The following is a 16,263-nucleotide window of genomic DNA, read 5'->3' as shown; positions in this document are numbered from 1 at the left end:
TTTTAAGAGACTGTTGATGGCAGAAAGTGTAAAGACATTTATAAACTTACCTAGTTCATGATTCATTTACTTTTAAAGGTAGAATTGTTGGCTGGGATTAAAAATTATACTGTTGTTTAGAATTAGTTGCTGGGTACCATTGCAATAGTTCCCAAGGGAGGAGGGGATTTTGTTGGATGAGGGGGAAATGGGAGAGTTACTAATTTCTGCCTTGAAACTCGTATTACTCTTTATTCCGAGTATTTCCTAAGTTTCCTTGGGCAAGTGGTTTCAGATGTGTCTGAGGGTTTGTTTGTTCGTTTTTTGTTTTTAAGATTTATTTATTTATTTTATGTATGTGAGTACACTGTCCTTCTTCACACACACCAGAAGAGGGCATTGGATCCCATTATAGATGTGTGAGTGAGCCACCATGTTGTTGCTGGGAATAGAACTCAGGACCTCTGGAAGAGCAGTCAGTGCTTTTTTTTTTTTTTTTTTTTTTTTTTGTCCCGGAGCTGGGGACCGAACTCAGGGCCTTGTGGTTGCTAGGCAAGCGCTCTACCACTGAGCTAAATCCCTAACCCCACAGTTAGTGCTCTTAACTGCTGAGCCGTCTCTCCAGCCCTCCCTCTGGGGTTTTAAAGTGCTGTTTCTGTGTGAAGGCTATTCATCTCTCTCTCTCTTTCACTTTCAGCATCCACAGGATTTACGTTGAATAACTTGGGAGCAACACCAGCCACAACTACAGCAGCATCAACAGGACTTTCCTTAGGGGGGGCCTTAGCTGGTTTGGGAGGTTCACTTTTCCAGAGTGGAAACACAGCAACATCAGGTAATTAATAGTATTCCTTTTTCAAAAGTAAATATTTGTATTTACATTTACTTTATTTTAGCTTGCTAAAAGAATACTTTTTCATATAATGTTTTTCTTTCAATATGAAAACCAAAGTAATTTCCTATATAAGTGGACATCTTAGCCATATTTTAGAACATGTCGTTCGTTTACCTCAATGAGCCTATTATAAGAAGGATTTAGAAAATTTCCACAGGTATTTGTCTTTTAAGTAAATGTCAGTTCAACTGTCTTGGGCAGGGGGTGTGGTTCAGTGGTGATGCTTGTTTAATGTGAGTTATAAGAAAGGTTTACATCCTAACTTCATGTATTACAGCCATATAGACCTGTATTCTTTGAATTTTTTTTTTTTTTTCGGAGCTGAGGACTGAACCCAGGGCCTTGTGCTTGCTAGGCAAGTGCTCTACCACTGAGCTAAGTCCCCAACCCCGAGACCTGTATTCTTAATGTGGTTTTCATTCTAGAAGTCAGCAGAGGGTGTTTTTGAGAGTGAGTAAAGCTTTCCTGTTATTTGAAGACATTGTAATTGTTTCATGTAGGAGTATATAACCTCAGGAGTTTCCATGGTTTGCCAGTTAGAATATTTAAATATAGGAACCATGGTGTTCTTAGGCCCATTTATAATAGCTTTTCCTTTGGTCGTGTAGGAGGAAAAGCATGGCCTAGTTGTTTCTGCCAAAGATCCTAGTAATTTTTGTCTTCTATCAAGGGAATGGAAAAGAGCCAGGCAGTTCAAAGGAAGGAAAGGAGTGGGCTAGGGTAACCTATAGAAATCTGGTAGTGTTCAAATTTGCCTTATCTTGTGATTGCTAATTTTTGCTATTCTCTAGTTTTGTATTTACTCAAAACACCTTCCAGTGACCAGACATATAATGACTGTATCATACCTGCTTGTAGAATAAGCATGTGAACATTTTTCACACAGATTTGTATGAAATCAAAATGATGGTAAAATGAAAAGGAGAGGCAAGAGTTTATTTTATAACCTCCTAGCACTCTGAATTTGCTTTTCTTATCCCTGTAGCCAACTTCTAGATAGAAGCAACTTGAGCTCCTTTAAAGGGAGTATAGCAGAGGTTACAGCTTAGCAGCTGGGCAGTGCTGCCTATGCTGACAAGAGCTTGCATCCTGTCTTCTTCACATCTCACGGAATCAGAAAGCAGAGGATTCTCAGCCAAATCTGCACCACTTCTTGGACTCTTGACACAGTGCTCAGTGCTTATTTTATGCCCCTGCTAACTTAAGTGCCATTGACTTTAAGAGTTGCAGGTGGGACTGGAGAGATTGCTCAGTGGTTAAGAGCACTGACTGCTCTTCGAGAGGTCCTGAGTTCAAATCCCAGCAACCACATGGTGGCTCACAACCATCTGTAATGGGATCTGATGCCCTCTTCTAGTGTGTCTGAAGACAGCTGCAGTGTACTTACATAATAAATAAATAAATCTTTTAAAAACATTTTTAAAAAAGAGTTGCAGGTAGAGTGTCACTTTCATGAAGTGCTTGGGACAAGAATTGTTTCCCATATTGGCACGTTACAGATTGTGAGTTGGGGTTACCTAGCATAATAATATTTATTTAACTATTCTTTTAGTCACTGCCACAATTTAAATCTAGTTTTTAGTTATCACATCACATTTTCTCAATTTTTAAAACAGACTGTCCAGTAGCAGACATACCACTGTAGGAATGCATTGGTTTGTGGCAAAATAGATTAGTCAGCAAGAAATTCTAGTTGGCTTATAACTATAATTACTGTGACTAACAGTAGTCCATTTGAACCTTTTTGCCAGTGAGGTGAGATTTAAATAAGTAAATAAAGGTTGCTTAGTTTTTAAACGAGTTTTTTTTTTTTAAAAAGAATAACTTGGGAATGTGTAGTTAACACTTAACAGTTAAGGAATATCACAGTTATATTTTATAAATTCATATTAGATTGTTTTAAAATTGTGTAATTCCAAAATATCAAGCAGCAGGATGTATTCACCTGAAAATATATCACGTAAGATGGATTTTGTAGAAAAAGTTTTAGAAATAAATAAAAACAGAATGCTTACCTATGTCAAATTAGATACGGTCAGGCCTTTGGTAGTGAAAGATCCCAACTTCCAAACTAAATATAATTTTGAATCCAGCAAACATATCAATATTTACCAAAATCATGCCCCAGGTTTGTTTCATGTTAATCTCCTAAAACAAGTAGGGAGAACATCTGTGGTCTTAAAGTCAGGAAAGTTGATAAACGGGGTTGATAAAGGTGTTCGCTCATTACAGGTCTCGGACAGAATGCTTTAAGCTTGTCTCTGGGGACTGCAACACCTACTTCAGCAGCCAGCAGTGAAGGCCTTGGTGGTATAGATTTTAGTACCTCATCAGATAAAAAGAGTAAGTAGTGTTACCCCGTGTCCTGTTCTTACAGCACTGCTAGGATGCTTGCTCGCCAGTTCCTCAAACTCCCTGAAAGATCCCCTAGTGTGATCTATTGCTGAGACTCATTCATGTGGAAACTTCACGGTTGTTTATATTATCGTCAGTGTGTTGAGCATAAGTTTGACTTCTGTAAATAGCTTAAGTTATGTCTTGTACAGCTATGTTACTTTATATGTTAATGCTTATTTGTAAATCAGGACAATGATCTGTTTATTCTGTAATCTGCTCTTACTCAGCTAACATTGGAAATAGTTATTATTCTATTGCTAAAGCACCATGACCAAGGCAACTCTAGAAGGATTATTTGCCTTACTATTCCAGCGGGCTAATAGTCAATTGTAACAGAGCAGAGATGGTTGGTGACAGGCAGCTGGGCTTCACTTGAGAGCCCACATCAAGGACAGCAAACAGAAAGTGGAAAGAACAAACTGCAAAGTGGGAATGGCATGTGGCTTTTGAAAATTGAGCCAGCCCCTGGTGACAAACTTCTCCAGCAGGGCCACCCTCTCCAATCCTACCCAAATTTTCAAAAACTGGGGTCTCAAGTATTCAGATTTTATGGAGGGTATCTCATTTAGACGACAACCCTACATTAGTTTTAAGAAAATGAGCTATTTAGGGAAACAAAATTAAATCCTTGTTTTTTATTACCCCGTCTCATCAAATCTTAGACTTTATTTATAGAAGGAAGGTTCCAAATTTGGAAATGTTGAGCAGTGAAAGGTAGTGATAAATTAATTATTCCACATTTTTATGGAAAATAAATATGAATAGTCATGGAAGAACTAAAAGCCCATTTATATTGAAAGTAAGTGACAAATGACATTAAAATTAGAGTACTTGATTTTTACATGCTTTCTCACATTTAATACCTCTGAAATCATGTGTCTTATGGAAGTAAATGGATGCACTGTGCTCTGGAGGAGGCAGAAATTCAATTAGTGTTAATAACAATAAGCAGTTCCTCAGGGAATGTATAGAGCACAGGATTGAGGAGTTCTCAGGTGGAGAAAGCATTTCCTTATGAACATTTATACCTCATTACTACTGTAAGAAATAGATGTTGAATGGTAGTGGATTGGCATTTTAAGCGATGTCCATTGTTGAGGTGTGATGTGGTCTGTGCTTGTGGCAGATGGGAAGGTTCTTGGAAAGAAGTGAATCCAAGGATTGAGGGTGCTGATGGATAGTTAGGTTGGCGAAGTGGGGACATTGACAGTGGTGATGGCGGTGTTTGAGTCTCTGGAGTTAGACTGGCGGACAGGGACGTAAATGATCATACCAGAGAACTTTGACAAACTCTTTCATCTCGATAGAGTCCATGCAGCCGAGCTCTGTAATTAATGTCTGCCTGGTGTCAGATCGCCATCACCATGTTGTGTTTCTTCCTTCAGTACAGGGACTCATATACTGGTGTTTGTATTTTATTTAATTTTTGTTAATTTAGAACTTGGAATGTGTTAATTTGTTGTTAAATGACCCTTTTTTACATGAAGCTTCTTGAATTTTTTAGGTGATAAAACGGGAACAAGGCCAGAGTAAGTTTATAATTTACCTATAAAAACTTTAATTACATTTTATTTACTAAATTGTTGGCAGATTGTATAGATGCAAGTAGATTTATAAGCAGGTATACATTTAGAGGGCAAAACAACATTTGTTTGCCAAAAATGATGAATTATTCTGGAAACCTTCTGAAATGTCAAATCTTTGATTACTAGTCATTGAGAAAATTTAAAGCCATTTCTAAGAAAAAGTGGTTGACATTTCCCAGTAATACAGATACTTTAGTTTTATCCGTGTCAGTGCTGACTGTTGACCCAGGACCTTGTGCCTGCTAAGTGTGTGCTTTACTACTGAGTTATTCCTGTAGCCCTTACAGTGTCAGTTTTACACACACAGATTACTACTCCAGTGCATTGTACGTCTCCTGTTTCAGCCAAGACAACACCTTCCATATGTATCGTATGCGTGCTCGGAATATGGCCACTTTTTTTACCTGCCAGTTACCTGCTTAGTTTATGAATTATTTATACAGGCATAGTCAGGTTCACTCCACAAGCATGCATTGCTTTAACCTATTAAGGTTGAATATCTATGACACTGGAGGTGTTTCAGATTTTGTATATTTATATAGATTAACAGTTAGCTGGACATACATGACCCAAAATTGAAAGCTTATGTCAGTAGGCTGAATTTTCCTATTTGAGTGAAAGTTATGAAATTCTAAATTATGCTGAAAAACTGTAATCTCATGAAAAAAAGCTGTAGGTTTTTAAAAATATCTTAATTTTTTAAAATTGAATGTTAATCATAGAATCTTTGGATCAGAAGAAACTTAGTTCAACATCTCATTCAGTCTAGTACTTTCTAATTTTTTTCAGGCATTTAAATATTTTTCAGAATATTTGTGATGGACACCAATTTTTGGTAAGAAATATTGGTGTCAGATAAATTGTTAAAGTTATTTTCATGTCAAGAAAATTACTTTCTTTATAAAGACTGGAATAAAATTATAAGTAGAGAACATAGATATATTCATTCCTCACAGGAAAATAGGACTCACTTGTCAATTCTTAGACTCTGGGTGGTGTTGACGCATCTGTGGACGGCATTAATGCAGTGTGGCTTTTCCTTAGGGATAGCAAAGCCCTGAAAGATGAAAACCTTCCTCCTGTCATCTGTCAGGATGTTGAGAATCTCCAGTAAGTACCGAGTGTAGTTACAGAATAAAACTTGAACATGCTTTGGTACATTTTAGGGGAAATATCTTTTTGCTAAATATTTTATGGGCCGGGCCTTTTTCACATCTTCAATCAAGAAGATGCCCAGTAGACTTGTCTACAGGCCAGTCTGATGGAGGCACCTCCTTAATTAAGATTCTCTTTCCAAATGTCTCTAGTTTGTGTCAAGTTGACAAAAAATAGCATGCACACACAAATAATGTTGAAAATTTTTAATCAGAAAAGTAAGAGTTAAAATTCTGTACGTACCATTCTATTAAAGTGTGTCAGGTGGTGGTGGCACAAGCCTTTAATCCTAGCACTTGGGTGGCAGACACTTATGAAACTCTGAGTTCAAGGCCAGCCTGGTGCACAAATAGAGTTCTAGGACAGCCAGGACTGTTACACAGAGAAAGCATGTCTGGAAAAAGAAAAAAAAAGTGAATTAAGTTTTCAAATTTTAGACTATGACTGTCTTAATCAGGGTTTGTATTCCTGCACAAACATGATGACCAAGAAGCAAGTTGGGGAGGAAAGGGTTTATTCAAGCTTACACTCCCACGTGGCTGTTTATCACCAAAGGAAGTCAGGACTGGAACTCAAGCAGGAGTTGATGCAGAGGCCATGGAGGGATGTTACTTATGGCCTTGTTTCCTCTGGCTTGCTTAGCTTGTTGTCTTATAGAACCCAGCACTACCTGCCCAGGCATGGCACCACCTACAATGGACTGGGTCCTCCCCCCATTGATCGCTAATTGAGAAAATGCCTTACAGCTGGATCTCATGGAGGTGTTTCCTCAACTGAGACTCCTTTCTCTATGATAACTTCAGCTTGTGTCCAATTGACACACAGAATCAGCCAGTACAATAACCACCTTATTATAAATGTACTTCTTTTTCTCTAGGGGAAATTTTTTTAGATCTTGGTCTCTTTTTGTTTATTTTTTTTAACTTTTCTTTTCCTAAAGAGTTACTTTATAAGTGTTTTGCCTGCCTGTATGCCTGCATTGTGTGTGTGGTGCCTATGCAGGTAGAAGAGGACCTTGAACTGGAGGTAGAAATGGCAAGGGGATTGTGAGCAAATGTATGGGATGCTGGGAACTGAACCTGGGACTTGTGCTAGACTAGTTTAGTGTTCTTATTTGTTGATCATCTCTCCAGCTTGTCTCCACACACATCATTTCTATCCCTTTCTTCCCCACCTCCAGCCCTTCCCTTCCAGTCCTCATTCCTTTCACTTTTGTTCTTTTGTTCTTTTAGGAAATTTGTCAAGGAACAAAAACAAGTCCAAGAAGAAATTAGTCGAATGTCTTCCAAAGCAATGCTTAAAGTCCAGGAGGACATCAAGGCCCTGAAGCAGCTCCTGTCATTGGCTGCTAGTGGGTTGCAGAGGAACACACTCAATATTGACAAACTGAAGTTAGAAACTGCTCAGGTATGCCAGTCGGCAGCCATTTTTCTGTGTGTGTGTGTTCGTGTTCCTGAAGCAGGAATTTACTTAATTATAAAGTTGGATGTTTACACACTATTAAGAAGATGGGAGATGGTAAAACTTTAAATTGCTGTTAGTACTTTTTATTTGATGTTAAGTATGACCGCTGTATGTATATATAACAATAAGTAGTTTTTAGTTTATACTTTTTAGCCTAAATTAGTTTTCATGACAGCCGTTTGGAATAGGTACTGTTATCCTTATTATGTAATTAAATCTGTAGAGAACGTTGTTAGAGGCTGAAGAACAGCCCCTGCTGGTTCCACCCTCAACCATGAACTCTCATCCGAGTGCTTCTGGCTGCGCTTACCTTAGAAAGGAGGGAAATACCAAGACAGAAAATGTTTTCTAATTTGTCAGTTATATAAATTAAAAACTATGACATGCCTTGTTAGTATTAAGTTTAACTTTATTTGCTAGTCTTGGTTAAACCTACATAATGAGAATAATAAGACTAATATCTGTCACTTGTGACTACTGAATTTTCTCCATCTGTGGCATCATACATGTAATACAGATAAGTGGTTTTTATCTACCTCACAGACGGAGAGTGATAATACAGAAATTACTTGTACTTTATGTGTTGTAATTAGAAAGTCATCCTTTCCTACCATCTTGACTGAGTTACGGGTTAAGTTTCATGTGATGCCTTTTCATTCTAGGATTATCAATTGCTCCTCAAAATGAAGTGATAGAATTTTCAATAGAACTTCCCAAACCAGAGGTTCTTTTTTTTTTTTTTTTTCCTTCCGGAGCTGGGGACCGAACCCAGGGCCTTGCGCTTGCTAGGCAAGTGCTCTACCGCTGAGCTAAATCCCCAACCCCCTCAATAGAACTTCCAAGGGTAGCTTTGTAATATGTCTTTTAAGTCATTTGTTCAAGAATAATTTTAAAAAACTATTAAAATGGCTGTTTTAAACTGTGATGTTTAAAGGGAATTGGAAGACTTTTCTGGTCTCAGGGTCCCACTGCCTAATCTTTTCATTAAATATGAGCACAATATTCATCTGTGTTTTTCTTGGACATTTTTTTGTTTTTTTGTTTTTTTGGTTTTTTTTTTTTTTTTTTTTTTTTTGTCATTTTCTCGGTTATTTTATCATTGGGTACTTTCTAGAAAAAAAAACCAAAATGTTAATTATGCTTTAGCTAAGTGAATATTTATGCTTTGATTAAACATGAAATCATGAAACTGAATTTTGTATGTGAAATACATGAATTTGTCCATTCATAAAACATTACCATTAGCCAGTAAAGGAGGTGGCAAACTAAGAGAATCTGTGTTAGTCAAGGTTCTCTAGAGGACCAGAACTTAGAGAATGAATGTATATGTATATATAGAAGGGATTTATTAGAAGGGCTTACAGGCTGTTGTCTAGCTTGTCCAACCAGAGTTTCTTCAGTCTGTGTGGCCAGATGTCTCAGCTGGTCTTCAGTAAATGCTGTACTCCCAAAGAAATATAGACTTTAATGGCCATTAAGAAATGACTTAACAGTGAGAGCAAGCAGGGTAAGAGAACTAGCTTCCTTCTTCCACATCCTTTATATAGGCTGCCACCAGGTATGGCCCAGATTAAAGGTGGATCTTCCTACCTCAAAGAGTGGGTCTTCCTACTTCTAATGATTTCATTGGGGAAAAAAATGCCTCACAAAGTGAAGGTTTTAGTTAATTCCTGGCATGTAATCAGGTTGACCACTAAGAATCCCAGCAGTATTCATGAATGCACTGTTATTCTAGAACTGAATGACTCCATTCGTTCAGAATGGAGTCAGAATTGGGATGTATGTAGCAGAATTGGAAAGTCTTGGGATAAAAAGATAGTGGGGCTGAATGAAATAGTAAGAGACTTACATAGGTAGAGCCTAGGGTAGTTAAGCTCACATGGCAGAGCTTTAAGGAAGTGCCACTTGAAGATTCTTCGCAAAGCCTGAAAGTCTATGTCAAGGACTAATCCTCACCCAAAGTTAGAACTGTTGGTTTAAGTAGTGCACTGAGTTCTTTGTGATATTATCACCAATCTTTACTCCAAAAATTTTCTTTGAAGAAAACCTTTCTAGGAAATAAACGGATTCTTTGAAGGTTGACAGACTGACGGATACAAAGCCTCATAAACAGTCTGTCTCTCTGTCTGTCTGTCTGTCTGTCTGTCTATCTATCTATCTATCTATCTATCTATCTATCTATCAGTCATGTTTTTGGCAAAGCAACTCTAGGTACTATGTAAGTTAATAAGTAAGTTAAGTAGGTTGGTTGTGTTCTTTTGTGTATGTTTGATTGGAGTGGATGACAGGTGTATTAATGCTATGTTGTTGGGTTTTGTTGTCATAGCATTCAATGAACTGTTTTAAAAAACTGTATCTTTTGAGGACTTTTGGCTTTAAGGACCAAACCTGACTCTGCTAAAAATAACCACAACAAGAACAACAAAGAATCTTTAAATCAGTGAGATAAAATGTGTCCAGGCAGAAAGGACTGAAGTTGACAGTTTTATTATGAGTCTAGTGTATGATAATGTTTATGGTAAGTCTAGAAAATAAAAAGGTTTTAAGTATTACAAAGGTTTGTGTTCAGGAAAGAGAAGAGACAGAGGCCAGGAGTATGACCTAGGCATATGTGAAGATCTGCCAGGAGTTTGTTACTGCAGAATCCTGCACTCATATAAGTAGGTAGTGAGAGGTGCTGGGTGGTAGAAACCGAAGGGTGAAAAGGCCATGCATGCCTGGAGAGGTAGGTAGGAGGCTGAGGCAGGAGGATTGTGAGTTGCGGCTAGTCTGGATTACATAATAGGGCATTGTCTCAAAAACAAAAAATAAAATTGTTTAAACAACCATTTTGACTTTGACAGCTTGTTAGTTTAACACAGGGAAAAGTTAGGATAGGCAACATAAGTTTATGTGACTTCTTTTTAAAAAGTAAGTTAAAAAATAGAAGTTGAAAAGAGTAGTGGAATGTCAGGAATATGGAGTATAAGGTGTTTAAAAAGAGAGCATTAGTCCTGAAGACTCACTGGGTAGGTTTGATGGCGTTGAGGAAGAGTAGAAGGCTTGTAGGCTTCCCACACCGTGCCACACAGTGCCTTAGACAAGGAGAGTCTGGGACCCACTTCCTCACCTGCAAGAAGAGAAGCAGCTGTGGTGCGGGCTTATTCCTGAGGAGACGGCATGAGCAAAGCATTCAGCAGTGTTAGTGTCAGGCCTCAGCTATCCAGATGTAATCCTTGCTGATATCTGCCTCTGCTTTGTTCTAACTGCTTACTTTTTCTTAAAAACAGTATTTTCTACATTTGCGTAGTGAAGGTTTTAAAACAGTACCATAATCCTTTCATTGTAGTTTAGTTCATTTTATAAAAATTGGAGAATTTTGTGCACAGTTCCTCAAAAAAGATCAGTATATTTTTATCATAAAATTTACAGAGAGCTTAATTTGTCTTCTTTCAAAAGCGGTTTCAGCAGCATGTAAAGCAGCTTGTTCTGTTGTTTGTTAAAGTATGTCCATTCAGTTTGACATCTCAGTTAAGAAATAGTTTATATACTAGCCTCTTACCTGGTGTTTTTGTTTATTTGTTTCCTGTATGTGTTTTTAAAATCTGGTGTGTTAGGAGTTAAAGAATGCGGAAATAGCTTTAAGAACCCAGAAAACACCACCTGGACTCCAACATGAAAATACAGCTCCTGCTGAGTAAGTTACTGGATTTTGTTTTTAAACAGAACAGCAGAGCACAGAAGTTTTGGTCTGCTACATGGGAAGGCTTACCTTGGAGCTTTATAATGATTTCTCCTAATTCTCCGAAGAGAGTGGTGTATTAGCTCACTTAAGGGCTAAGATCTGAATTTCCGACTACCTTTGATAAGATGACAGAGTCCAAGTGTTCACTAGTGTAGCTAGTGTGCTCCACTCCAGCCCTGTGTTACCTCTTTTTCAATCCATCACTCAAGGTCTTAGTGACCTTGGAGGTGAGGTTTGTGTGTGCGGGCCTGATTCTTGCTCCTCTACTCTCCTCATTTTCCTTTTCCCTATGGAAACTATGGATTTTATATGTACTATTTATCCAAATCCCTTATTAAATTTATCACATGTATTTTGTTTTCACATTCTGTAAGTCTCTTTTACATTCCTCCTCCAACACCATGTATTGTTTGCAAAATAATGACTTCTTAAGGATAACTGCTTACATAACACTACAGTTGACCAAGTTCAGGAAAGAACTGATACTATCTCCTCAGATTAGCCTGACATGCTTCCATTCGGACGTCACCTTGCCTTTTTCCTACTAACAACATAGTTCATGTTGCCAAAAGGCTTTGCACCTACTCATCCCTCCTGTCCCCTTCACCTCATTTTCCTACCTCTTTCCCTGGCATGTGCCTTACCTCTCACTATATTGCCCTCCCCGCCGTCGATTACACATTTTTATATTATTCTAAAAGCTGTTAAATACTTGATTGTAAAATTTAGTGAAGCTGTACTTTAACTTTTTCAACTTTAGGCTTCTAGAGAACATGAAAAAAATCGTCGTATGAAGAATTTGCATAATCCCTTACTTCACTGTCCCTAATGGTGACATACTGTACTATAGTGCAGTTATCAACAGTGGGAAACTAACATTGATTAAACATTTTTAACTGAAACAACTTAGAATTGTCCCGATCCCCTCCTCCCTCATTAATGCACGTTCCCCTCCTAGGATCTGTTGTGGGGTTAGGGTCATGTTGTGTTTATTTGTAACTCTTCTTAATCTCTTCCTGGCTATAATAGGTGAGTCCTAACTTTCGTTAGATGACCTTGCTACTTCAAAGACTGTAAAGTCACTTTGTGATGTGACCTCCGTGATTGGAATAATGATACTCAGTAATATTGAATGCCTGAGAGTTTGCTACAGTGATATCTGTGAATTATATCCTCATCCTAAATTGAAAGCCCCACTTAAAAGGGGACATTTAACTATTTATTTGTATTTTTAAGTATAAAGGCAATAATGTTTCAAATATTTGGTGTAACCCTTTATAGCTACTTCAGAGTCTTGGTTCAGCAATTTGAGGTACAGCTTCAGCAGTACAGGCAGCAGATTGAAGAACTAGAAAACCATCTTGCCACTCAAGCAAACAATTCACATATAACTCCGCAAGGTAACAGCCCTCCTCTGGTAATTCTGTGACAGCAGCACTGTGTTATTGATGGGCGGTTAAACTCGTATCGTAGGTGTGCAAATAACTATTAGAGCTTGTCTTATGATGTTCTATGGAAATCTAAAAACTCTTTGGTAAGTCTTAGTTCCCTGGAAATGCTTCATTGTAAATAACTACTTCGATGACAAGAGGGACAGTCTGGAACTTCCCCTTCCTTTCTAAGTTACTAATGGCAGTGCCCTCTCAGTCTTCTTAGCCTGCTGTCTTCTGTATTGTAAAGGAGCATTGATAGTTTTTTCCTTCTACATATTAATATTAATTACCAAAACTAGGTCAGAGTAATAGAAAATTAATTGTTACATATTTGTTTCATAATTTTCTTTTACAGACTTATCAATGGCTATGCAGAAAATTTATCAAACATTTGTAGCTTTAGCTGCACAACTTCAGTCCATTCATGAAAATGTCAAGGTAAGCATTCCTTGCCTGTTCACCTGTCTGCATATAGGGCTTTGAGAATAACTGATGTTAACACCTGTTTTCCCTCATCACTAGATGATGTATGTTTGTGAAACCTACATTCAGGTTGTTTCCAGCAGTATAAACTGTACTATAGAAAACAAACATCCCTAGTGACAAATCCTTCTTTATGCTGACTCAATGTAATGTGTGTTTTATTAATATTTATTGATCATAAAGCTAAAGAAAACCTGTTTACAATTCCTTTTAAATACAGGAAACTCTTTTTTTTACCAAATAATGTAATGTTTATTTGAATACTGTAAATAAAATAATTTATTACTGAATATTTTGATCTTTATGTAATTATGTTAGCTCTAAATTTTTATTTATGTGCAGGTCAGACAGATGGCTCTTTTTTTTTTTTTTATTTAAGTGAAATGTAAAAGTATACCCTTTTTGCAGCTAGTTAAATATAAGTTCTTAGTTATCTTTACTCCAGAAAATGCTTAAATTCAAAGCTGCTTAGTCTGACTCTGAGTAAATTATGGAGACAGTTCATTGATTATGTTCATATCTGTTTGATTCGTTGTAATAGAATTTTTTTTTAAAAGTTAGCTGTTTTAAACTGGGTCATTATAAAATTGTTAGTATACACCAAAAGATTTGAAACTTTAAGAAAATTTCTGAAGACTATCAGAGTTTCTTGAGACTTATCAATCTATGATAAATGCCGCTGTAAGATTTTAAACTAGTCAGATTATTCTTGTTGAGGTATGTCTTCTGCTATTTTAAAATTTAGTTTATTATGAATGTTTCCAAGCAAACAAAATAGTAGAACACGGTATGATGAGTGCCCAGGTTCCTCTGCTCCACTCCAGCCGTCCTCAGATCCTGCTGTTTGGTCAAGTTGCCACTCTCAGAGCTTTTGTTTCTTTTGTTATTTTAAAATTCCTTTGAGAGTCCTGTGTGTAAGTGCTTGCATGCATGCATATCTGGGTGTCATGTGTGTGTAGTGCCCATGGAGGCTAGAAGAGGGCATCAGTTCCTCTAGAACCGGAGTTACAGATGCTTGTGAGCTGATAAGTGAGTAGGCCAGCCTTGAGCTCGACTGCATCTCAGACAAGTCTTCAGTTTGTTACTCTGCCTCATCTTTGAGAGCATCTGAGATTTTAGACCTGTAAAACCAGGCCAGGTTAAAGTTAGCAACTTTTTCTGTGATGGTTTGAAAACCAGCCTTTTTGTTAAAGAGGACAGAAAACACACTGAGATTGCCATAAGTAGATATTTCAATTATCTGTTGTCTCTCATTTGTTTTCTGTTTGAGACAGAGTCTTGCTGTATAGCCTAAACTGGCCTGGAGCTCCTGTCTCAGCTCCGCTAGTTATTTCTTGTTTTATTTAAATATACTTCTAAGAACCAAAGACGTGATTTTGATCAGATTTGTTATGTGTCTTGGTTAGGGTTTCTGTAGCTGTGACAAAACACTATGACCAAAATTGCCTGGGGAAGGCTAGGGTTTATCTCTTCTTACATAATCTCAGGTCACTCTGTGTTACTGAGGAAAGGCAGGGCAGGGATTGAAGCAGGAACTAAAGCAGCACTGTTTGCTTCTTGGGCCTGGCTCAGCCAGCTCTGTCAGACAAACCAGGACCCCTGCCCAGGGTTGGCACCACTCACATCAGTAACTAGTGAAGAAAATCCTTAACAGACTCGCCAGTAGGCCAGTCTTACAGAGGCATGTTCTCAGTTGAGAGTCCGTCTTGCCAAATAACTGTAGCTTATGTCAAGTTAACAACTAGCCAGGAAATTATTTTACCATCTATTTTCATATTCTAAGCAAGCTAAACATACAAGCTCCAGGTTTGTGCTTATCTTTGTGTATCTGACAAGAAATTATCTTGGTTCCCATGGGCATTTACCGATTGAAAGAGACTTCTATTACCTTACCCAGCGCACCTCAGTGGCATTATCAAATGGGAAGTTTTAAAATACATCATATATTCAAGGCCAGCCTGGTCTGTAGAGCAAGTTTCGGGACAGCCAGGGCTACACAGAGAAACCCTGTCTGAAAAAACAGGATTTTTCCAGGAAAAAGAAAAAAATCATCATAAATCATGGTTGGTGTGAGGTGTGTGAGTAGTCCCCTCCCCCTTTAAAACATGTTTTGTCAGGTCTTGGGCCGTTACTTCATGTTGTTGGAAGTTGCACCCTGTGTGGGAATGTATATAGAACACAGGGAAAGGAAGGATGGATTTGAGAACAGTAAGAAGACTTGTTTTCCTCACCTTGCTGCTAATGCCATATTTCTTAATACTCAGTTCTTAGCAGGTCCACCTTGGTCCTTTATAGCAGTAGTGAAGTATTAAAAATGGACAGCCACATAAAACGATGGCAGTGGCTTTCAGTAGTATACCAATGAGATTTGTAAGTGTGTGTTTGGTAGCCACAGAGACCCTAGTATTTAAGAAAGGTGAGAAATGTGAAGACTATCTCTTCAAAAATTGGAATAAAATCTGTATGATTAGACTAGATCTGTAATAAACATATTTTATACTTAATATGAAATAGGATTGATGGCCTTAATGGGGCTATATATTGAATTAGGTTACTTGGTAATTTTATTTGACAAAATTGAAGCCCTCCTTATTCCCTCAGCCTTTCTGTTCTTAAAAGTGTGAAATCTTGGGGGCTGGGGATTTAGCTCAGTGGTAGAGCGCTTGCCTAGGAAGCGCAAGGCCCTGGGTTCGGTCCCCAGCTCCGAAAAAAAGAACCAAAAAAAAAAAAAAAGTGTGAAATCTTATTTTATCATACAGTACCCAGGCATTTAGAAATTTATTTAACTGGTATATATTTAATACTTCCAATTTGAAGGTTATAAGGAGGTTGGATGCTTAAGGGAAAAGTTTGTGATAAACTGTAGTACCTATTTAAATATTATTCTGCTTGCCTGTGATCTTAGCCCGTGAAACCCGAGTATTTCAGGGGGTGTTGTAAAGGTTATGACAGCTGTAACAAACAGTACTCAGGAGTGATGGGCTTCAGGCTGTGCCTTGTCAGTGTCCATTACCAGCGTCTCATTTGTAGTGTACTCGGAATGTAGAATGTGGCCAGGGTTGTTATCTTTCCAACTCATTTAATAGAAATACGTGTTTCCAACATGGAACTTAGTTTCTTTCTCCCCTCCCTTCCTCCCTTCCATCT

The 16,263-nt window shown here is 37.8% G+C and overlaps 1 protein-coding gene across 9 annotated transcripts in view; it reads left to right on the top strand.

Moving 5' to 3' along the window:
• The window catches only part of Nup58 (nucleoporin 58), a 48,873-nt gene that overhangs the window by 6,401 nt on the left and 26,209 nt on the right, over positions 1-16,263 (top strand). For 5 of the 9 annotated variants that reach the window (XM_087584936.1, XM_087584935.1, XM_087584934.1 and 2 more), the window contains exons 4-11: positions 677-814; positions 3,107-3,217; positions 4,776-4,800; positions 5,902-5,967; positions 7,245-7,419; positions 11,073-11,152; positions 12,482-12,600; positions 12,989-13,071. In XM_087584936.1, the coding sequence (XP_087441062.1) occupies positions 677-814; positions 3,107-3,217; positions 4,776-4,800; positions 5,902-5,967; positions 7,245-7,419; positions 11,073-11,152; positions 12,482-12,600; positions 12,989-13,071 (797 nt within the window). The remainder of the gene's footprint in view (positions 1-676; positions 815-3,106; positions 3,218-4,775; positions 4,801-5,901; positions 5,968-7,244; positions 7,420-11,072; positions 11,153-12,481; positions 12,601-12,988; positions 13,072-16,263) is intronic. The other 4 variants (XR_015637869.1, XR_015637870.1, XR_015637868.1 and 1 more) reach the window with 1 other exon arrangement.

Source organism: Rattus norvegicus, chromosome 15 (assembly GCF_021556685.1).
Source record: "Rattus norvegicus strain SHRSP/BbbUtx chromosome 15, alternate assembly SHRSP_T2T, whole genome shotgun sequence".
NCBI lineage: Eukaryota > Metazoa > Chordata > Mammalia > Rodentia > Muridae > Rattus > Rattus norvegicus.
Note: the sequence above shows the minus strand (reverse complement) of the source record. Positions and strands in the feature narration are given on the sequence as shown.